Genomic DNA, 24,128 nt, shown 5'->3' on the forward strand with positions numbered 1-24,128 from the left:
AAGCCTTGGCCCATCACTGCTTGAAGTGGACTTGTCAAATGCATCTAATTCTGCTGTCAGAAAGGCGGTTTTAGGTAATCAAACGCATGGGCTACTGGGGCCCTGGATGCCTAACAATAGAGAATTGACAATCACCACAACCGCCAAAGGCTGGTTAACCGTGACATTACCTGAAAGTAGCTTCTTGTCCAGTAGTTATTTCCATTTCAGTCCATTCCTGCTGAAATCCTTTCACATTCTGGTCCTTGTTCAGTTCTGTACTCACACTGTTCCATTCCACTGAATCAGCTGCACTGACAACGAGAGCAGTTAATTTCATCAGGTCAGTCTTTCCATTAGGAGATATCACATCTGTTTTTGTACTGGGTAGCAGTTGTTCAGTTGGCGCCTCGGATGTGGGTGTATGTGAAACTAGTGGAGCCAGCAGATCAGTGGAGGAAACCAGCACCTGAAAAAGGAGCTCTAATGAGGAATGGTCCTGTTGGCAGACCCCTGACAGAAGCAGGGCTGAGAGATGGTGGGAGGAGGATGAAGGGGGTGAAATGGTGTGTAACAGTTTACAGTTTTCTAAAGTGGGCTGTTTTTTTATATTTGCTTGGACTGAGTCCAAAGCTTCCACACTGTTCTGGGCTGGACCAGTGTGGGAAATGTATGTTTGGCACTGGATGGTTTGGTCTTTGCTAGAGCTCTCTGGTCTTTGTTGGATAAAGGTGGACTTTGCTAATACAGGATGGTGGCTCTCAGAGATATTACTGTCCAAATGAAGGTCAGGGGTGTAAACAGGAGAAGTTTTATGGCGGATGTGACGAGATAATGACTGTAGGGAGGGGTGATGATTAATAGAGAAGAGAGGAGAGGAAATAGGGTAGGTATGCTGCAGCTGCTCCCAGGTCCACTCAGATCTCAGAGCAGACGTCCCACAGCTGAGCCTGGCCACCTGACTGACGGAGTTATCAGAACGTGTGTAGGCCTCTTGGTTGTTGTGGACCTGACAGATGTGATAATTCTGCTCAGAGGCCCAGCAGTGCAGCTGCTTGGCTGCCATATCTGCTTGATGCACTGCTAAAATCCTCATCAGCTCTTTGATTGAGAAGGCAGCAGGGTGAGGCCCTTTGCTCTTTGGAAGACTAGAATCTGGTGTGGAATAATGTGCCTGCTGTAAAAGTGCAGTCCTCAACTGGGTGATGTTGTGCTGTGCTCTCTGCTCTCCCACTGCCTGGTTATACAGCTCTGTGCCAGCTAAAATGTCCTCCAGCACTTCTCTTGGTATGGAGTCTAATTCAGTCTGGGCTACAGCAGACAGAATGACACACACATAATGTTCCATCAAAATCAGTGCCTGCAGACCAAGTAAGTCCAGAGTCTGTTTTATTTCCACCAGCAGCCTGGTGTGCTGGACCAAAGCAGGCCTCAGAGAGTGATCAGACTGGACTTTGGAGAACAGACAAGACCAGTGGTTGAGATGGACCCGCAGCTCCTGACTCAGTGAACCAAGACCAACTGTGACTGTAGACCAGCTGGATGGGGTCTGGAAAGGAAAGGAGAATGCATGTAATTGTGAATAGGCACCAGAGGTTTGATTTGAAATGGTTCTACAGAAGTGCTGACACAGTACCTGAGTTCCAGTACCGATACTACAATGATTATTTTCACAGTGTCTTAAAGGGATACTCAGACGATTTGGGAGTTATGCCCTTTCTCTATCATTTTCATAGTGAGACAACATGATCAATATCTTTTTTGAGTCTGTACATCCAGTGGCTGGGTCTCAGTGGTTAGCATTGAGGCTTAGCTTAGCAAATACAATTGAAGTCTATAGGGGGTCAGTAGCCTACTCGGTAAAAGTGAACAAATAAAAGTTACAGAAACCCTGAAGCTGGTATTTCTACACGTGCATTTAAAATAAACATGTTTAAACATTAATTCAAAAAACGAGAGTCCTTTTTAGTCGTTTTAGAAGAAGTTTGATGCACGGAACTATAGCGTGTTTACGTCCTGTGCTGTGATCCACAGAGGGATACACCGGTGAGCAGGCACAGACGTAGCCTGTAAACAAAATTCAGCTGTTTATTTAGCCTAACGATATCTCCGGACTATAGTAGTAATATGTAGCTGCAATGGACGACTTTAAACGCGATTTTGAAGAATTTCTTGTAGCGGACACAGATCCAGAGCCATACCTGTTTGAGCCGGAGCATACAGATGAGGAACTCCCAGGTGTTGGATGCTGAGCGAGCGAGAAGAGAGGCTGAATCCTCTGAAGCGGCAGAACAGCAAGAAGCCGAGGGGAAACAGAGGTCAGGGGAGGATTGGTGGTGTAGCTGTGGGGCTTGCCATCCTATGCTTACGGAGGTGGAATCATTTTGCTGCACAGAATGGGATTCGGTGCTACCATCATTGGGGAGGCTAGAGATATATCATCAGGAGGAAAACTGCTGCAGAGAGTGCATCACAAGGAGTGAAAACTTTGCAGTAATCACTAATCCTGGCGTGATTGAAACATTTTTTCATGTTCCTAAGATAAACTGGGAAAAACGGCCCAGGCCTGCAGGAGCTGATGGACAGCTTTCAGTTGAGTGAGTAATATCGTCCGTGTCGTCTCTTCGTTTGCTTTTACTGAGTGACCTAGCGTACGTGCCCCAGAGCCAGCTGCAGCTGTTGCTCACCGGTGTATCCCTCCGCGCAGGGCGTAAACACACTATACTTCCGTGTATCAAACTTCTTCTAAAACGACTAAAAAGGACTCTCGTTTTTCAAATTAAAGGGCCAGTGTGTAAAATGGGTTGAAAACAGTGACATCAGTGGTCAAATTCTAGATTGCAGGGCTCACTCGCTCACCCCTCCCGTCGGGTAAATGACGGTGGCCTCGTAGGACCAAAAGCCTTGCGCAGACACGAGTTTTTCCGGAGTAGGTCTATCTAGCGAGAAGGTGAATATTTATTTAGAAATCTAAACCATGTTACGATATTGTAATGAATCACTAACGAACAGGAGACCAGAGTAGCGTTCGGGAAAAAGGCCCATTTATTTGAGCACTCCAAAAACTCCGGTAACACTCCAGGGGGTAGCACATAAAAGACTCCGTCCCAAACTCTGACTCTTCTAGCATAACACACACTTCATACACACATACTCACTTACAGTACCCAGCGGGGCAGCCCTCCTCTCTCTGCTCCACCAATCTCCAGCCCGCACACTGACTGACAGCTTACCACACTCACCACCCTGCAGTAAATGTTCTGTTATAATGTCAATGTTCTGTGAGTTAATGGCATGGTTGGGATTGAATGAGTATAGGTAGGGGGCGGGGTGCGAGTGTGACGGGGACGAGGGCTGTGTGAGTGCGCGTGCTGGTGTGTATATGAGCGAGCTGGAGGAAAGAGCAGCAGTGCACAGTTGGAGTTACAGCTAAATTCTTGTTTGTTGGTTGTTTTGGCGTAGTTATGGCCAACAGTAACCTGTACTGTTCGGTAATAAACGGTGGTTTTAGCTGTACTGAATCCAATCAGCAGGGTACATAGGAGTAACGTTACTGCTATCCTATTGTCTGTTATTGACATAAGACTAAAATTTTCAGTACGTCCTGCGCTGTGATCTGCGGAGGGATACACCGGTGAGTAAGCACAGGTACAGACGTAGCCTGTAAACAAAACTCAGCTGTTTATTTAGCCTAGCAATATCGATTATACACTTATATAAACATATTAATGGGTAGAATATTCAGATTTAGATTGACACACTGGCCCTTTAATGTTTAAACATGTTTATTTTAAATGCACATGTAGAAATACCAGCTTCAGGGTTTCTGTATTGTTTATTTGTTCACTTTTACCGAGTAGGCTACTGACCCCCTATAGACTTCAATTATATTTGCTAAGCTAAGCCGCGATGCAAACGGCTGAGACCCAGCCACTGGACGTACAGACTCAAAAAAGATATTGATCATGTTGTCTCACTATGAAAATGATAGAGAAAGGGCATAACTCCCAAATCGTCAGAATACTGTATTTCTTTAAGCTAATGTCACACTACATGACTTCTTAAGTTGTCAAAATCGCTGAACTGTGTACACTGTACAACTTGTGGTTTTCACAATACATGGTTTACTGGTGACCGGGGGTCACACACAACAAGGTATTTCACCAGTAGGAATGTCTGATGAGTATGCCAAGTTATATGTGGTTCAAACCACAACCCAGGGTTGGGGGGGCTCTCTAGAAAAAAAAAATCAGAAGTCAAAAAGTGACAAGGCAGCATTCAGCCTAAGTTTTTAGGCTAAAAACTACGGACATAGCGTGCAATAGTCCACCTTCCACCTTCTTTTCCCCTCTTTCTGTCATGTCCTCTCTTGCCCCAGCATTGATTGTCTCTATGCTCAACCAGAGTGCAACTTTAAAACTTTACATGGAAAAAAAATGAATTGTTGAATATTCATATTGAACAGCCAAATCTCATTCAACTGACTAATTCTGAGTCTCTTACTGTCCTAATTTCTTTATAAAATCATTTTATTTCATGGTGAATAACAAGCCAAAGGTCTTCATGTTAAATCAGTGATGCATGTCCTGCATCCCTGATGCATTAAAATCTGCGTCCTGGGCACGCACTATTATTTCCCATGATAATGCTACATTATGGTCAATAAATCCATATAAATTGGCGTGGAGGTCACTGAGGACCACCAGAAGACAATAACTGTATATTTTTAGGCAAGACGACAAACTACTGTTAAAGACCAACCAGAAATCTGGTTGTGTTTTAGTCAGTTATTGCCGTGTTTCCAACAGTTTTTAGGCTCCAAACATGGCCATCTTGTAGCAGCCCGTCAGTGTGTTTCCATAGGCTTTTTTAGGCTCTAATCTTGGGTGTTTTGTGGTGTCCCATTGCTGGCGATAGTGTCATGAAAAGCCATTGTTTTGTACAGTGACATCGCTGCTTTTCCTGCCAGGATTGTGTCCCCAAATGTATTAAGACAAACATGATCTCTTATTAATCATAACGAAGTGGTTTTTGTGCCAACCTCTAACCACACGTTAACAACAGAGTTGTAGAAAAATTAAGTTTCAACATATACATAAGAACATGCAAAAGTACTGTATCTGTGGTTAAATGAAACGTTAAATGCCAACATTTTTTCTGGTGATTAAATCCATTGGTGATTACTGGTATTCACTCTTACATTTTGCAAACGTCTCGCACAAAATGACGAGATCCTACAGTATCTCACATAAGTGAGTACACCCCTCCCATTTTTGCAAATATTTCATTATATCTTGTCATGGGACAACACTACAGAAATGACACATTGATATAACTTAAAGCAGTCAGCGTACAGCTTGTATAGTAGTATAGATTTACCTTCCTCTGAAAATTACTCAAAACACAGCCATCAACATCTAAACAGCTGGCAACATAAGTGAGTATACCCCACTGTGAACATGTCCAAATTGTGCTTAAAGTGTCAATATTTTGTGTGCCAGCCATTATTATCTAGCACTGCCTTAACCCTTTTGGGCATGGAATTCACCAGAGCTCACAGGTTGCTTCAGGAATCCTCTCCCACTCCTCCATGATGACATCATGGAGCAGATGGATGTGAAGACACCTTGCGCTCCTCCACCTTCAGCTTGAAGATGGCCCACAGGTGCACAGGTGAGTTTAGGGCTGGATACATACTTGGCCAGTCCATCACCTTTACCTTCAGCTCCCTCAGCAAGGCAGTTGTCATCTTCTAAGTGTGTTTTGGATCATTATCAGCTGAAGGTGAAGGTGATGGACTGGCCAAGTATGTATCCAGCCCTAAACTCACCTGTGCACCTGTGGGCCATCCTCAGGCTGAAGGTGGAGGAGCGCAAGGTGTCTTCACATCCATCTGCTCCATGATGTCATCATGGAGGAGTGGGAGAGGATTCCTGAAGCAACCTGTGAGCTCTGGTGAATTCCATGCCCAAAAGGGTTAAGGCAGTGCTAGATAATAATGGCTGGCACACAAAATATTGACACTTTAAGCACAATTTGGACATGTTCACTGTGGGGTATACTCACTTATGTTGCCAGCTGTTCAGATGTTGATGGCTGTGTTTTGAGTCATTTTCAGAGGAAGGTAAATCTATACTACTATACAAGCTGTACACTGACTACTTTAAGTTACATCAAAGTGTCATTTCTATAGTGTTGTCCCATGACAAGATACAATAAAATATTTCCAAAAATGGGAGGGGTGTACTCACTTATGTGAGATACTGTATTTTATTATAGTCTCAAGAAGTTAAAGAAAGACATTTTTTCTCAAAATGGTGAACTATTAAATGTATACAGCATTTTTTTTTTTAGATTTTCATGGATTACTACATAATATCACAATGTATCATATTTGGTTCAGAGTCAAATTCCATCTATCTGCACACATTATTGGCCAATAAAGCTGACTCTGCTTCCCTTGCTACTGAGTAGGTGATTTTGGTGCTCTCTATGATCAACTCAAGATGTGACATTTTTATATATATATTTTTTTACATAGACTGTATATAAAAATACATATAGCCTATGCTCTGTGGTTTTGTAAATGGAATTTTCAGATTTGGGATTTCATTTGTTTAATGTTAAGATACATTTTTCAACATACTTAAATGTAACCATAATCATAACCATATAACACTAAAAAACACAAGTTTATTTGGGACCTGCTCAGTTTCCCTGTCTTAACATGAGCAGACATATAAGAGCTTTGTCTAAAATAAAACTTTTTCAACTGAACACCAACAACTGAATGAACATGCCTCCTGTTTTCACCGCTCCCTCTACCGGTGTACCAATACACTTGGCACCAAAATACCATAAAAATGGCAAAGCCAATTTCAAGGTGAGGAATTATCAGGTAGAGTCCTGCTTGCGCTGGTCAGTGTGCCCCAAGACAACAGCTGTAAAGAGCTGCACAGGTTTGATGGTAATTCTCAGTGGGTTTCACATTACACAAAATAATCTGATAAATGTCAATATAACAAAGATTGCTTTCAAAAGAGTTTGAGAAATTCCTGCAGTGCAGCCTAACCTGGTTTAGTGTCAGGTGTGATTTCTGCAGCTGATTCTCCAGCAGGTGTCTCACTCTGGATATGTATGCTGCTGTTAGGCGAGCCCTTCTGGTGTATTCATGTATGAGGAGCAGCAGGGACCGCTGCTCCAGGAGCCTCCACAGAGCTGTATAGTGTCCCTGCAGGAAGGAGGAGGAGAGCAGGAGGAGAACACCACCCTCTGAAGGGGGGCCTTTCACACAGACCTGATGGGGAGGAAGAGAAGAATAGAGAGGAGGGCATTACTCAGTCAAAACTATTTCAAATCAGATAAATGTTTCTGACATTGGTCACGACAGCTCATATAGTATGCCAAGCCCTTTTTACACTTAATCAGTAGTGTCAATAGCAATTGTAGATATCAGTAATGCTTCTATTCATTCATTCATTTTCTGTAGCCACTTTTCCTGTCAAGGGTCATGGGGCTCCTCCCACCATCTCTGGGGCTCCGGCCCGCTCTGAGGTTCAAATCAGGAACCCTCTTAATTCCTTAATAGTGGAAATGTTCATTGTAGATATCTGTAACTTAATACAATTATACAACTTTTACCATTGACTTCTAGTCAAACTTTACTACAGATATCTATAATTTAATTTTGACGTTAAAATTCCAAGTTGACATATCCATAATGTAATTTCTCACCAGCGCCAATACTAATTAACGTTAGCCACAGCTCAACTGACCTATGGCTAAGTCCCACCCTCAAACGCGATGAGCCAATCACAGTGCGAATAGCCATTCCCATACACTTGGACATTCTCTGCCTGGACGTTCATTGAAATGCATTACAGAAAGTCAGTTTTGTTCGGTTTTATGAGCTTTTTCTGAGATTTGAGGTTTAAAAATGGTCAAACGGAGTGCATGGGGTACACGCAACTCCGACACAAGGTATCCTGAGAGGCTGGGCGACGAGGTGTATTTTTTACCCTTTCCTAAACCACATCTCAACCGAGAAAAGTGTCTCTTTTGGATAAAGTTGTGTGGTAACGTTAGACCACAACATCAACTCAACGTGAATAAGATTAATAATGATGTCTACATCTGTTCTAAGGTAAGTCAACATTGTGTTTGAGGCAACATATTGTCACTTTGCTGGAAAGAAATATAAAGTTATCTTTAATATCTCTAGCTAATGTTAGCTAAAGTTAGCCTAACGTTAGCTCCTCTGCGTTGTTCACCATGTCACCTTGTTTGCTGGGAGTTCATTAGCATATTTTGTTCAAGTTGTGTACTTTGGTGATCGTACATCATTGTTAGCTGTTGTCCATAGGGCTCTAGTTAAGCTAACGTTAACTTCTGGAGCTTAGCTTCATTAATTTATCTGTAATCGCAGAGATAACAGAGGTTGGCAAACGTTATGCTGAATGATTCAGCGTAAATACTGTCGCACCAAACTAACGGAGAGACACTCTTGGTAAAGATGGTAAAAGGCCGTTATCCTTTTCTCATATTCTGAGCCAAAAACCTTAACTTCAGTGGCACTTTAACTTGTTGTCTTTGATGGCGACAGTAACGAGATGCGGTTCACAAGCGTGCGCTGTGACCTGTAAATTTTGGCTTGCAATTTAAGCTTTTCATCAACCTTCTCAACAATAAAATGATGAATATATCCCTCCAATGCATAGTTTAGGCCCTTTTGGTTACTTCTCAATGACATCTGATCGTTATGTCCCCAAAAATCATCAGTTGCCTCCTGCGAAATGCTGTGTACTGTGACACCTGCCAGTGCCGGTCACTGAATGTTGATAGTTTGTCCGAGTGAGTGGAGGGGGGCGTGGCTTAGGCGTAGGTCAATTCTCACTAGTGACAATGTAACATGATGCTGGCTCAAGAAGTCAGTCAATCCCCACAGACCCACATGTTAAAATGTGAAACTAAACAACAGAAATAAACATGTTCATTATTTTACAGTCTATGGATGAGTCAAAGTGCAGACATGCTTAAATCAAGAACAAAACCTAGCCATCACTTTCATGACTGCATCTTAACTTAATCATTGAATTAACACAGAGTCACAGGAAAAACATCAAAACAACTACTAAAGAACAGCATAGCATAGAGATCATATTCTCTAGGCCTAACCAGGGGAAACTCTGCCTAGCTGACTATTGCCTGGGTCCACACCACTGAATATGCCCACTCCACAGAGCTGACCATTTCGAATGGCACTATGACATGAAAAAATGGTTGCAAAGTTAAAATGAAAAAAACATCCAATCGGTGCTCCAGGGGGCTAATGTTGTTGTCAGGCTGTTGTTAAGCATAGCCAGGTGGTGTGCCACAACAAATGAGGAGTAATACCAACAATGGTGAGCACTATAGACAAGATAGACTCTGCAGTCAAGGCTGTTCTAAATCATCTCGTCTATCGCCAGCCTCATCGTAGTTTCACTCCATTCCGCTCTTAAATCCCCAGCAAAACCAGTTTGTCGTCATGGCTACACATTAAGTGTAGACATAAAAGGATATTAGATTAAGGCAGATACATGGGTCTCTAGTGATTGGTTAGGGAAAATTGAATACTCCTCCCCCACAGAAATCGGTTAGATTGAAGACAGAAACAGAGTGTAATGAGCTAACAGATTTGCATGGCAAAGATGAACATATTTCCACAAATAACATTTGAGTTAAATTATAAATGGCCATCAGGAGAGGACAAGGGGAAGGTAAGAAGCCTGAATACTTCAATGTAAACCTCCTGATGTCTTATCTTATCTTCGATCGAATAACAGCTGTGCTTATGTTTGGTACAACAGCACTTCCTCCTAATGATATTCCTTAATTAGGTAATGTTAGCTGTGCGATGCTAAAAGTTAACCCTGTCACCATGTGTGTGCGGGCAGACTCTCACAAACTGTCCCTAGTACAGAACTCACACTCACACAGCAGTAGTGGGCCTATGATGGTGAACATATCATGTATGTGTTTATTTGCATTCAGAGCAGGAAAGTGAGATCCAATCCCAAGCGGTCATTCCAGATGCATATGGAAACACATTCTAAGGCCAGGTGTGAACAATCAGACTTGGAGCTGTCCACTTGTGATTGGATAACCCAAGAAGCATGTAAACACTAGGGGTCTTACACAAATAAAACTTGGCTGCACCTGTAGGGCAACTCTGACCCATGCATATAAACATTTTGGAGGTGGTGAATTGAAGCCAAATTGTAGAAATTAAATGAGAGAGTCATCATTATAATTATATTATATTATATTATATAATATTATATAATGAAGGCTCTAACACATCTACATTAACCTCATATCATTTGTTACTTACAGATCCAGTTCATAATCATTCTATCCAGTGGCGTTATTATTGCCTATGCTAGTGAGCCACAACTTTTCCATAAACACCTTTCAGTTGTAACAATTATGAGCCAACTCATATCTCACTTCAAATTCTGACACAGGGATTAAAGTCTATCAGGTTTACTTAGTGCATGTTTGATATCTTTTAACAAGTGAAAAGGCACAGTTTGCAAACATGGGGGAACACATGAACAACAGCTGAAGCAAATGTTATAACTCCTTAAAAGAAAGTGTAATTAAGGAAAGAATCAAACAGGAGAGATACAATGATGGGAGAAATAAAGATTTGTGTCATTTGTATTGGATATTGTCCTCCTAACACAATGATCATCCTCTTTATATACTTTGTTTCTACTCTGCTTTCTGCTTCTGTTAACCCCCCGACCAGGCCAAAATTATTTAATATTTCAGTTATTTCTTGCACTCATGTCGTTTTCCTTACACCTGCTGAAACTGAGCTTTCCTGTGATCCCTGTAACCCACCTGTGGAGATCCCATCTGTCCACTGCCAACAGGCTGCCACTGTGGCGCCACAGTTAGAAGAGCTTGTTGCAGACGTAGGAGACGTGCAGAGGACCGGGACACCAGATTGTGAGCGACAACAAAATTTCCTTCTACCTCCTCCTCATCTTGACTGCGGCCCTGGAACAGCCACTTCAGACTGGGATTAAAGGTGCTTTTGAGTAAAGTCTCAGCTCGCTGCAAGGAACGGGAGATGGACCTCTGTGACCAGGAACCTGGAGAAGCAGACCAGGTGTACAGATTCTTAGCACACTGGAGAGATTAAAAGAGTCAACTCACAAACAAGGATGTACAAGTCAAAGGAAGACTGGGTCAGATATCTGGTTTAGTGTAAAGGATGGCTTACAGGTTAAATAGACTGATTCCTATGGAAGCAAAGACTTAAATATTTGAATTTTAACAGTTACTGAAGACCTGATATTGACATTTAAACACTTCTGAATTCATAGCATTGAAATATTTTGCTCTGAAAACCATGTATCTGAATTCATTTTATTTTCTCAGCTTTTGAAATTGCAAATCAAGAAATTCCATATCTTAATTTCAAAGAAGTGTCTTCAGAACAAATAAATTCAGATACATGGTTAAAATTTGTTCGAGTATCAAACTCAATAGTTTTGGTACTGGCCAAAATGAAATGTTGTTTGTTATAGTATCAGGTAATAAATGCGTATGAGTTTATAGTATGAAAATCATGAGGGCAATAAGAGATGTGAGTTAGTTCCCTGCACTTCAAGTTGGCTTTTAAAAGTCACATGATGACAGGATGCAATGAGCAAAGAAAATGGAGGCGCTACTCACTGCTGAAATGATTATAAATTCATTGTGGTGAAACAGAAGGATCTTGGGAAACCAAAGTAAAAAATCTGTGTTTAAGAAAAACAGTAGACATTTATTGGTGAAGTTTAGTTTGCAGTGACATTCTATAGTTGCTGTTTGCTGGACGACAGCCTGTGTTTTATTTCTTGTTGGTATTAAGCAGTTAAGTATGTTGGCTTTTTGGGTACAACCTGCTGAAACAGTATATTATGGCAGTTACCATGTAGTACATCCTGTAGTAGGCTATGTAGTGGATTTGGACAGAGCTTATGTGCTCAGTCCTGTTGGCTGAAAAGACAGTTATTGGACACCGTTTTTCCAGCAGCATGCTGCAGTGTTGCACAGGATGACTGCTTTATCTGCTGCTGTCATGTTTACCATTAGTGGTCTGTTCCTCTGTCCCCATGCAGGAATTGCATCTCCTCTGAAAGACACAAAGGGTAAATTCCCCAAAATATTATTGACCAATAGTTTAGGTCCTAAAGATTAGATTAAGATGTTTTTTCACAGCCAGTGCAACACAGAAATATTCTCACACACACACACACACACACACACACACACACACACACACACAGTACATAGAAAACACGCGCTTATGTAACAAACAGCAACCAGAGTTATACAGGTCAATGAAAAGCCAGGTAAAGAAATAACAAGCATGTCATCTTTCTTTCATGTCATCTTTCTATTACACACACACACACACACACACACACACACACACACACACACACACACACACACACACACACACACACACAGGCAGGTTGTTCAGGGCTGTTCTGACTTAAAGCTACAGTTGGTAACTTTTATGGAAAAACACCTTTATTTTCACACTTGCTTAACCTGCACCATATTCACACAGTACACGTGACAGATAATCTGTGAAAACAAATCATACTGCTCTGCCTACTCTACTGCCTTGTAGCATTTCTAAAGGCCTTAGTGCATGTGAACAAAAACAGTCCCTCAGAGGCGAAGAGTCTCTAATGCAGCTGTCAATCATGTCAGTCACTGCCCATGAACAGCAGTCAAACAGTCAAACTTGGTGCTGAAAACAGGTAAGCAGGAGTACCAAGCACCGCCCATCAGGCAGACCTACTTTGCTTTCATTGTGAAGCACTTAATGACATTTGCTGCTCAATGGGGCCCAGCACTGTGGTCTGTAGACAATAAGTGCTTGTCCACATAGAGAAAATTCAGCAAGTATGTCTGCTGTTTGGTGCAGGGCAGGGTAGTGTTTAGTGAATTTTTTTCACTGAAACCAGCTGCCTGCTGCTGGACAGCAAAGCAATTATCTGTGCAACCACGTAACCAAGTCTATGAGCTGCAAGATGCTCAAAAGCTGCACAGAACTGCAGGGTTAAGCAGGGTGAATGTTTTACAGGTTGCACTGCACTGCTGTTTTTTTAATGGAATGCCACTAGTAAAAAATGCCTGCTGCACCTTTTTATTGTTTATTGTTGTCTGGCAACCACCCCATCACCTCCTTACCCTAACCTTCCTGTGGGTACTTGCTGAAGCTCAAATCGATTCTTGGGCACAGGGAAATGGAGATCTGTGTGGGTACATGAGACCCTAAAAGTGAGGGTGGATCATGGGGATTACCACTAGTTGGTCCGGGAGCTTCACCTCCATGATGGCCGTTACTGCACTTATATGCTTCCATGGCTGCTGTTTTCTATTGAGATTGTGTTAACTGTGGGTTGTAAAGTCGTTGTAAAGCTCTGGGTATCCAGTAACCACTACCACCAGTTTCTCCTCCACTGTTTACCAACTGCAAACATGTTGTGACCACCACAGAAGGCCCGCCTCTCAAATCATCTGATTGGACAATGGGAAAAAAGTGGAGATGACTTGTGGCACTTTTCAGCTCTGAGTTGAAGCTTTTTGAGCTCGATGAGTTCAGAGCACTCTGACAAAAACGCCAGGCACCAAGAGTGCAGAAATGCCAGGTGCGTAGAAAACAGAAAAACAGCAAGCAAAAAGCTTCGTTCCCATTAAAAAAAATTACAAAAAGGCACCTCCAGCTGCTAAAACGCTTTCTGTGTGATTGGGGTCTAATTCTCCCTGGGTTCCTCAATAAAGGCAGCCCCTTAACATGACATATAATCTACCTCCATAATTGCATTCAGTAGATAGACATGGTATACATTAAAATATACATTTGTACTGTTTTAAGACCAAAAAAACCCCCAAAAACTAACCTGCTCCTTTTCAGTACAGAATGACTCAGAGTTCTCTCGATCTGAAAGAGAGACAAACAAAACCCACAATCATCAGACAACATCTTTAACAAAACAAATAACGCATCGACGCAACACTATTACCACTGGATAACCATGGTCATACAGAACATCTTGTGTATTGGCACTTCTCTTGTCCTGTGGTGTTGTGTGTTCTTGCTGTAAATGGCCAATTTCCACTGCAAAAAGACAATGTGGGGATAAAGAACCTTCCAGAAGAGAGCAAGACAGATTATTGCGTTACTTTCCAGGGCTCTTCAGGAGTCATGAAGGTAATGAAATGCAATAAGTAAATGTTAGAAACGAATTAATTGAAGAAAAGTGTTTTGAAAGGTCCTACTACCCCTGTATGTTTAAACCGGTAGCACGTTTTCTGGAAACAAATGTTTTTTTGTTTTTTTTGTTTTTTTAGTTGGTTGGAGTTTATCAATGTGTCCAATTCCACAATACTACAATAACCAGATTTTGAGTGTGTAGTCCAAACTGGATGATTGACACCAATTTAACCATTCACCGCAGTTGTCTAAGTAATCCAATGAAGAACCATGTTTCTGACCTTAAGTAAAATACAAATAACATACTCCAACATACTCTGCTGATTGATGGAGTTTAGGTTATTAAAACTGAATCATCTAATATTACAACCTAACCTTACACTGGATCATGGATTTGTGAAGCATGCTAACAAGCTACACAGCAGAGGAAGCACCAAGGCAGAGTCCTGCCCCAGGTCGGGTACCTGCAGGTACCTGATGGGTAACCCCCATACATATATAAATCCACAGATAAAGGCACTGGCAAATGTATATATATATGTGTATGTATATATATATATGTATATATATATATATATATATATACATATATATATATATATATATATACACACATATATATATACATATATATATATACACATACATACACACACACACACACACACACACATATATATATATATATATATACATATACACATACATATATATACACATGGTAATAAAAATATAAACGCAACACTTTTGTTTTTGCTCCCATTTTTCATGAGCTGAACTCAAAGATCTAAAACATTTTCTATATACACAAAAGACCATTTCCTCACAAATATTGTTCACAAATCTGTCTAAATCTGTGTTAGTGAGCACTTCTCCTTTGCCGAGATAATCCATCCCACCTCACAGGTGTGGCATATCAAGATGCTGATTAGACAGCATGATTATTGCACAGGTGTGCCTTCGGCTGGCCACAATAAAAGGCCACTCTGAAATGTGCAGTTCTGCTTTATTGGGGGGTCTGGGGGGAGGGGTCAGAAAACCAGTCAGTATCTGGTGTGACCACCATTTGTCTCACGCAGTGCAACACATCTCCTTCACATAGAGTTGATCAGGTTGTTGATTGTGGCCTGTGGAATGTTGGTCCACTCCTCTTCAATGGCTGTGCGAAGTTGCTGGATATTAGCAGGAACTGGAACACGCTGTCATATACGCCAATCCAGAGCATCCCAAACATGCTCAGTGGGCGACATGTCCGGTGAGTATGCTGGCCATGCAAGAACTGGGATGTTTTCAGCTTCCAGGAACTGTGTACAGATCCTTGCAACATGGGGCCGTGCATTATCATGCTGCAATATGAGGTGATGGTCGTGGATGAATGGCACAACAATGGGCCGCAGGATCTCCTCACGGTATCTCTGTGCATTCAAAATGCCATCAATAAAATGCACCTGTGTTCGTTGTCAATAACATACACCTGCCCATACCATAACCCCACCGCCACCATGGGCCACTCGATCCACAACGTTGACATCAGCAAACTGCTCACCCACATGACACCACACATGTCTGCCATCTGCCCTGAACAGTGAAAACCGGGATTCATCCGTGAAGAGAACACCTCTTCAGCGTGCCAGACAACATCGAATGTGAGCATTTGCCCACTCAAGTTGATTACGACAACGAACTGCAGTCAGATCGAGACCCCGATGAGGATGATGAGCATGCAGATGAGCTTCCCTGAGACGGTTTCTGACAGTTTGTGCAGAAATTCTTTGGTTATGCAAACCGATTGTTGCAGCAGCTGTCCGGGTGGCTGGTCTCAGATGATCTTGGAGGTGAACATGCTGGATGTGGAGGTCCTGGGCTGGCGTGGTTACACGTGGTCTGCGGTTGTGAGGCTGGTTGGATGTACTGCCAAATTGGCTGAAACGCCTTTAGAGACGGCTTATGGTAGAGAAATGAACATTCAATTCATGGGCAACAGCTCTGGTGGACATTCCTGCAGTCAGCATGCCAACTGCACGCTCCCTCAAAACTTGAGACATCTGTGGCATTGTGCTGTGTGATAAAACTGAACATTTCACAGTGGCCTTTTATTGTGGCCAGCCGAAGGCACACCTGTGCAATAATCATGCTGTCTAATCAGCATCTTGATATGCCACACCTGTGAGGTGGGATGGATTATCTCGGCAAAGGAGAAGTGCTCACTAACACAGATTTAGACAGATTTGTGAACAATGTTTGTGAGGAAATGGTCTTTTGTGTATATAGAAAATGTTTTAGATCTTTGAGTTCAGCTCATGAAAAATGGGAGCAAAAACAAAAGTGTTGCGTTTATATTTTTGTTCAATGCATATGTATATATATTACCATTACCAATGTGTGTGTGTTTGTTTGTTTGTTTGTTTTTGTGTGTGTGTGTGTGTGTGTGTGTGTGTCTGCACATATCACCTGCTGTCAGACCAGGTTCTCCACCAGGATCTTTCAGTATCTCTGGATTGTTGTGATCCATCCCAGATAATGTGGCTAAGCTGTGAACAGACATTATTAGTGTTCCATGCTGCTTAAAGAACACTTTTAAGGGCGATATGTTGTCTGTGATAGTGTTGTCTCATTTCTAACTCAATACAGCAAAGTGTCACAGATGGACATTCTGCCTAAAAGATTACTTTCATATTATATTATATTAAGCCTCACTTCTTAATACCAGTACTGGTAATACTACTAATTCTATGATAACAAATAGGGTTGCAATGGTATGAGATTTTCACGGTACGAATCACCTCAGAATGAAGTGTGGTTTCACAGTATTACAGAATTATCAGTATTATTATCAGTCAGAATGATCCTTAAAGGAATAATAATGGATGTTTTTTATTTTTTCTTGAACAAATGTTTTATGACTATAATTGAAAATTGAAAATTCAGTATATTTTTTAATGGAAGTTATGTAAAAAGCCTACCCTTTGAAAATTACTTAAATAACAAGGAGAGTTGTTGCCCAATTGCATTTTTTCCACCAATTTCGTAAATAAGCAAATGTACATGGTATGATAACCATCAACTTTTTTATCACGGTATACCTTTAAACTGGTAAATCACTGCAACTTTAGAAACAAATTGATGCTGACTGATGTTGGTATACTGACTTATTACAGGCATTATTAGAGCATGGTTTATAATTTTTATTTTCATTTTTTCTGTTTTACAGTTACCAAGAAGTGAAGTGTTTGGTAGAGGTCTATATTTAAATCTCTATGGGGTCTGTTGCAAACAAACAAACAAACAAAAACCAAACACTGTTGTTATCAATGGCTCAAGGAAATATAAAATGAAAAGAAACAAAAATTCCATTGCGTTTTTCTTACTGTGGGTATGAAAGGCTTTGTATGGCAGTTATGTACAGTAATGTTACCTGTATTTAAGCAATATTTGAATGTTAGACTTACTCGTAGAGTTGCAGTGATACACGCTACCGCTTTCAAGGTATACTGTGATGTCAAAGGTGACAGTTATCATACCATGTACAATGGGTTATCTATTATATTGAAAAAAAAATGCAACTAGATGTTGATTCTCCCCTTGATTTTAGTTGTTTTCAAAGACTTTTTACGCATACTTCCATTAACAAAATGGTTTGAGGTTTCAATTACAGAAATAAAACGTTTGTTCAACCAAAACTAACCTTTCTGTTATCATTACTTTGAGTCATTCTGACTGATATTTTCTAAGACAGTTATCGTAGTGTAAAAATCTCGTATGTTGCAACCTTACTTAGGCTATTTGTTATGGTGTATCTTTACATTGTTGCTACGTTTACTACAGTAAAGGGTTTTAACAGTTCCTCCATTACTAAATCTTCCAGGAGTCGTACATAGGCTATTATAGTGAATTCTGTTTAACCAGTGGCACTGATTTCATGTGTAACTATGATGTGTCAAAGAACAATAACATTCATATCAGTAAGACCTAAGGTACCCTTCTCTATAACAGTTTTTATGTTTGACTCAAATAAAACAGGTGAGAGGAAGAGACGTGATTCTTTACAATCTCAAAGCATTATCGGGTCATTTCTAACTTACTCAACATGAGAAATGGCGTCCAAATGTCCATCCCCGCTGCATCCTGACGACTCGACAGAAACACCTGTGTGACCACTAACCTGTCTGTATCACTGAATGAGAAGCTGGTAGCTCCACAGTCAGTTAGCCTTATTGTTGTTAATGATGATAACAGAGCTATGTTCAACAGCAGCTACAAACTTTTAGCAGCTAACGGCTTTTTAATCCGTATCTACTGTTAATATTTATCAGATTCCTTCAGTCCTTCAGACCGCCAAAAGCCAAGTGTCTTATTACAGACTTACTCCTTTTCTAAGATGTACGTCTACCTGTTAATCCACTGCTCACGGAGGAAGTATGGTTTAAAATAGCATCTGTTAGCGAGGCCTGAAAACAGGATGTTCATCAGCCAATCAGGAAAAAGCGTCCACGGTTGTTATGGAAAATAGGGGAAATGGCGTTGCGTGCTTCTTCTTCTTCTTCTTCTTCTTCTTCTTCTCCCTCTTCTTCGGGCTTTTACGGCAGCTATGAGCCTTTACGTTGCAATACTGCCTCCCTCTGGTTTTCCTCATCCATTATCATCTTCCCATCCTGTTACAGTCTTCTGATCAGTTTCATTGCTTTCAAAAACCCAATATCCGTCTTCACCCCTCCGTCGTGTCCCCACCTCTATGGTCCCTACACTCATACACCTCTTTAATCCTGATCCCCGTCCGTCCTAACCTTATCCTGCAATCAGGACTCCTTTCTCTTCATACTTCCTGCATGAAATCACTCCCAACTAAAGAAATAAACTCCATCAGTAGCCTAACTGGTTTTGATTGTATCTGAAAGCCTCATTTGAATGACTGTAATCAGATGAGCCAGTGTTTGCGCAGACTATATTCCCAACTTGTTGTGATGTTGCCCTGCCACAAAAGAGCATTTTGATTTGAGAGGAACAACTTTCTAAGTGGCATTCCACGTTCCCAAAGCCAGTCCACGACGCTAGGGATGCCTCCTGGGCACCTCCCACTGGAGGTGCCCTGGGCATGTCCCACTGGTAGGAGGCCCCGGGGTAGACCCAGAACACGCTGGAGAATATCTCGTCTGGCCTGGGAATGCCTTGGGGTCCCCCAGGAGGAGCTGGAAAGCGTTGCTGGGGAGAGGGATGTCTTGGGTGCTTTGCTCGGGCCTGCTGCCCCTGTGACCCAGCTCCAGATAAGCAGATGAAAATGGATGGATGGATGGAACTTTCTCTGTCTGGACAAGTTCAATAAATTATTCATTAAGGTTGCTGGAGCTGCAACGATTAATTGATTAATAGTTAACTATTGAACTGATCGCCAACCAATTTAATAATTGATAAATTGGTTTGAGTCATTTAAAGCTACTCTTACCTTTCTTGCATTTCACACAGCACTTAGAAGAAATTTGAACATCCACAACTCCCGCCTCCCTCCAAAGTCCCATCCCCCTCCTCCTGCTACTCCACCTCCCTCCACAGGCCTACTCCCCCCTCCTCCATTTCGTCGTCATTACATGTATGATAGACGTAGGCGTTGGCAAGGTAATGTTAGATACACGAAGAGGAGAGCGAGTGTAACCTTACAACCAAGACAGTCAAACATAACCCTGGAGTTTTAAAACTCAACCAGAGTCAGTGATGACTGATGAGTTTTAGAATAAGGTTACAGTGCTAACGTTAGATAGTAGCGTTAATGTTACTAGTAAGTGGAAACGCACAAGGAAGATAACGTTTATGTTTCAGAGGCTACGCTACAGTAGTTAGCCATTAGCAACTGGTGGGGGGGATGTTACGAGAGCGGTTACATCGGTCGGAGGCCTCCACGTGCGGAAGACAGATAGGACGCTTGGCCAATCATTGCGATCTGTCCGAATACAATGATTGGTCGAAGTTTTCTTAGAACCATATGTCAATGGTATAATTAAGCAGTGGCCTGTGGCCTTGTGCCTACGACGGAATCACAGCCGTGATGATATCACAGTACAACATCACGAGCTCGAGTGTGATATTGCTTTTATACAACAGTTCAACAGTTAAATAAGCAAGGCTGATTAAGAAATGTTGAAAAATGAGGACAAAATAGATAATTTAAGCATTTTATTTGTCTTCTGCTAACAAAAATAGTTCCCTCAGGACTCCGCTGTCACCGTTGCTATGTAACGCAGACATGGTGCGCCAGGCACTTACTCTTTATACACATTTATCTGCACGTTTCCATTAATCGTGCAGCCGGTGAAATAAGTCTCTGGTGACTGCATGGTGGACTGTTGCTTCACAGGCACAGGTGACTCTGCCTTCTGATCTGACAGCTTGCTCCATCGTTTCCTGCTCTCCATGGATGGCTTCTAGTAGCTTTTTAACAAGCTCTCAGACCGGCAAGACAAAAGATATATTTTAGGGCCTTAGGGACTCCTAATTAGAGACTAACTTTACATATAGGCTACGTTAAAACAACATCATACCTGTGCCCACTCACTGTCATGATCTCTCTAGCTTCAAGACCTGCATCTGACTATGGCAAGCTGTTTTAACATTTAATCGCTAGACTGGATATTCATTACTGATATCTGCAACATAATTTTGCCTAGTCAAAACTTTGATTCAAGATATCTGTAATTAGATTTTGCCTAGTCAAAACTCTAATTACAGATATCTGTAATTCAGTTTTGACTAGTAAGATTCAAACTATTTTTGCCATTCATGTGTATGGGGTTTGTCATTATAGATATCTCCAATGTAGTTGCGGATATCTGCAATTGTTATTGCGGATATCTGCAACTGAATTGTGGATATCTGTAATTCCAGTTTGAGATATCTACAATTTAATTTTGACTAGTCATAATTCAAGTTCAAGATATCTTTAATTATCATCAGTTGAAGATATCTACATGGTCCTTTCTAGATATCTTGAATTGAGTTTCAGATAGTCAGAATGACGTTGTCGATATCTTGAATTCGAATTATGACTAGTCAAAATGACGTTATAGATATCCGCAACTGAATTATGACTAGTCAAAATGACGTTGTAGATATCTTAAATTAAAATTCATACTAGTCACAATGACATTACTACTAGTCAAAATGACGTTGTTGATGTTAAAACGGCTTGCCATAATCTGACAGCTTCTGTATGGCAGTCATCCTGAGGCTGTGATTGGTGTAGATAGCTGTTGTCCCCGCCTCTTTACACATCTTCGGCAGCATCTGTGCGGGTGAGTTTATTCCCAGCGAAACTTTAGTGTACCAGATATTGTCTGTGTAAGCTGCTGTCATCCTGGGCTTCAGATAAAGGGCATTTGCATCTTATGGAAATTTGTTTAAATACTTTCCCAGGGATGCAACGCAACTGCTGACCTATCTGACACTAACCGCCAGTTTTGATTTGATTGTTGATTGCAATCAGCTGTGAGGCGGAGTGATACATACACAGTGAAATAACCGTGATGTTGTACTCCAATATCATCACGGTTTTACTGTCTCTCGACCAATCAGATTGCAGGGCCGGAACTAACTGTTGTATAATTATAAGTTTGTATCTCTGGTGGAATTCACTTACATTTTAGTGTGCCATGATCAGCTTATTAATAACATTTTAACCTAAACAAAGAAAAGTGTAAATTTCCAGAAAGATAAGTGTCGCTTTAAAAAAAAAAAAAAAGAAAGAAAGAAAAAAGAGTAAAAATTCTCTGATTCTTAAATGTGAATATTTCCTGGTTTCTTTCTTCCTCTTTGACAGTAAACTGAATATCTTTAGGTTGTGGACATTTGAGGGCATCATCCTGACCCGACTGACATTTTTATAGACCATTTCATAGATCAAACAAACAAACCATCAGTGGAGAAAATAATTAACTGATTAATCAACAAAGAAGTTAATTGTTAGTTTGAGCCCCTGAAGTCATTTACAAGTAGCCACCTGCTGTTTCTTCCCCAGTGACTTCTGGACAATTAAAATACTTCTATTATAAATATACCCCAAGAAAATAATGTTTTATATTTCTCTTGCATTTCCACTTTAGGTTGTAAGTTACATTTACCATGTCAATGTTGCATATTTAATTAAAACTGATTTAAATATTTAGTCTGAATGTAAACTCAACATCATTGCTTTAGGGAGGTCACGTGTCCCCCAGCAGTACATCAGTTATTGTAATTTTAGTAATTTTTTAGTAATTTAGTAATTAGTTTTTATTTTTAGTATTTGTTTTCACTTCAGTTTAGTTTCACTTAGTTTCCAGAGAGTGGGTTTGCTTGTTTCAGAAGTTTTTATTGTTTTAGAATGTTTACATTTAGTTTAGTTTTTATTATTTAAAAAAAGATTTAAGAAGTAGGTATTACAATACCAGTGTTGGGGGTAACGCGTTACAATAATTTATTACTTTTAAGTAGTAATGAAGTGATATAACATTTCAGGTAATATTATTACATTTACAATGACAAACATATTATCACAGGAAATAAACTGTTGTTTTCATTTTTCATTTATCCACACCGCTCCTCTTCCACCAGTGTGTCATCAGAAAAAATATCATCTGAAGGTTGCTGTGTGTTGTCATTACACGCTACATTATAGGCCAAGAAGGGTGCCGGTGATCAGCACATCTGGGACTGTGTGTTATCATGTTCAGTGTGTTTCCATTAATACGCCTGCAACATCTAACGTATCCTATTTTGCTTTTGCGTCCTAAGGCTGCTAGAAAGTAGCAGGGATGAGGTAAGGTAAGGTAAATTTTAAATTGCCGTGGGGCAATTTGAGATACAGACAGTAGTCATGAGAACATCAAAACAGACAGTATGATACCTGACACACAGTATCCAGTATCACACACTGTCAGGAGTAAATCATGGACATTAATGGTCACTGCCGGTCAAGATAAACGAAGCAGACGGGACAAAGAACTGTCTGTAACACCTAGTGCTGCATTTAGGGAGCTGGCCTCTGGTTTGTTTTTTACTCCTACCAGTGATCCGCACATCTGGGTGATGTTAGCTGTTGGATATGTTTCCCTTCACATTCCCTACAACTGCACAGCAACGCAGGCACACAGTCCCATTCTTATGCATAACTCTCTCTCCGGTGCTGCTGTAGCTGACCAGCACACAGGTGGGTCTTCCAGCTCCGGTGTATTAACTTAGGCTCATCATAATGACTGACTCGCACGCCATTCTACTTGTGCTAACCTCAGTATTTGTTTATTGTGTTTCCTATCATAGGCCCAGAAATATTTATCTCATAATTATCAGACTTTGGTCCTCTGCCTGATCCTCCCTGTGTCCAAGGATATTCATTTATTTTAAAAGGTCTAGGCTATTTAAATGTTCTATACCATCAGGCTATTATTAATATAGGCAGGGGACTTTAATACAAAGTGGTAACCACTGTATGTGAATGCATGGATGGGTCAGACCTGCGCAGCACTGGATTTGAAATGAACTGTAATAAACTGGAGCTTCTGTGCTTTGATTACCTGCTGTGAAACAACATGACCCCCATCCATTTCCATTTAAAATCAACATTAGTTCTTCTGAGCTCATTTTGGTCAAAATAACACACAAGTAGTCTAATAAGTAACTTATTACTCGACACAGACAGTAATATTGTAAAGTAGCATTACGTTTAAAATGAAGGTAACGAGTAATATGTAATGAATTACACTTTGAGTAACTTGCCCAACATTGTACAATACAACAGTTTGTGAAGGCAGGTGACTCATAGTGCCAGTCTCAATAGACACATGCACAGATGCCCCTCATGCTTGTTGTTTTGACAAATTTGACCAAACTGACAAAGACTAAAGCTAAAGATATTTCC

At 40.9% G+C, this 24,128-nt stretch overlaps 1 protein-coding gene across 2 annotated transcripts in view; it reads right to left on the reverse strand.

Moving 5' to 3' along the window:
* ccdc142 (coiled-coil domain containing 142) overlaps positions 1-18,739 on the reverse strand; it is a 48,765-nt gene extending 30,026 nt beyond the window's left edge. Inside the window, exons 1-7 of one of the 2 annotated variants that reach the window (XM_049586257.1) lie at positions 18,331-18,739; positions 16,700-16,779; positions 13,935-13,975; positions 12,103-12,148; positions 10,867-11,120; positions 7,052-7,276; positions 171-1,528 (exon numbers count right to left, since the gene is read on the reverse strand). In XM_049586257.1, the coding sequence (XP_049442214.1) occupies positions 171-1,528; positions 7,052-7,276; positions 10,867-11,120; positions 12,103-12,148; positions 13,935-13,975; positions 16,700-16,760 (1,985 nt within the window). In that variant the 5' untranslated portion in view covers positions 16,761-16,779; positions 18,331-18,739. The remainder of the gene's footprint in view (positions 1-170; positions 1,529-7,051; positions 7,277-10,866; positions 11,121-12,102; positions 12,149-13,934; positions 13,976-16,699; positions 16,780-18,330) is intronic. The other variant, XM_049586258.1, reaches the window with a different exon arrangement.
* Positions 18,740-24,128: the final 5,389 nt, after the last annotated feature.

The sequence above is a fragment of the Epinephelus fuscoguttatus genome, linkage group LG9 (assembly GCF_011397635.1).
Source record: "Epinephelus fuscoguttatus linkage group LG9, E.fuscoguttatus.final_Chr_v1".
NCBI classification, from domain to species: Eukaryota; Metazoa; Chordata; class Actinopteri; order Perciformes; family Serranidae; genus Epinephelus; species Epinephelus fuscoguttatus.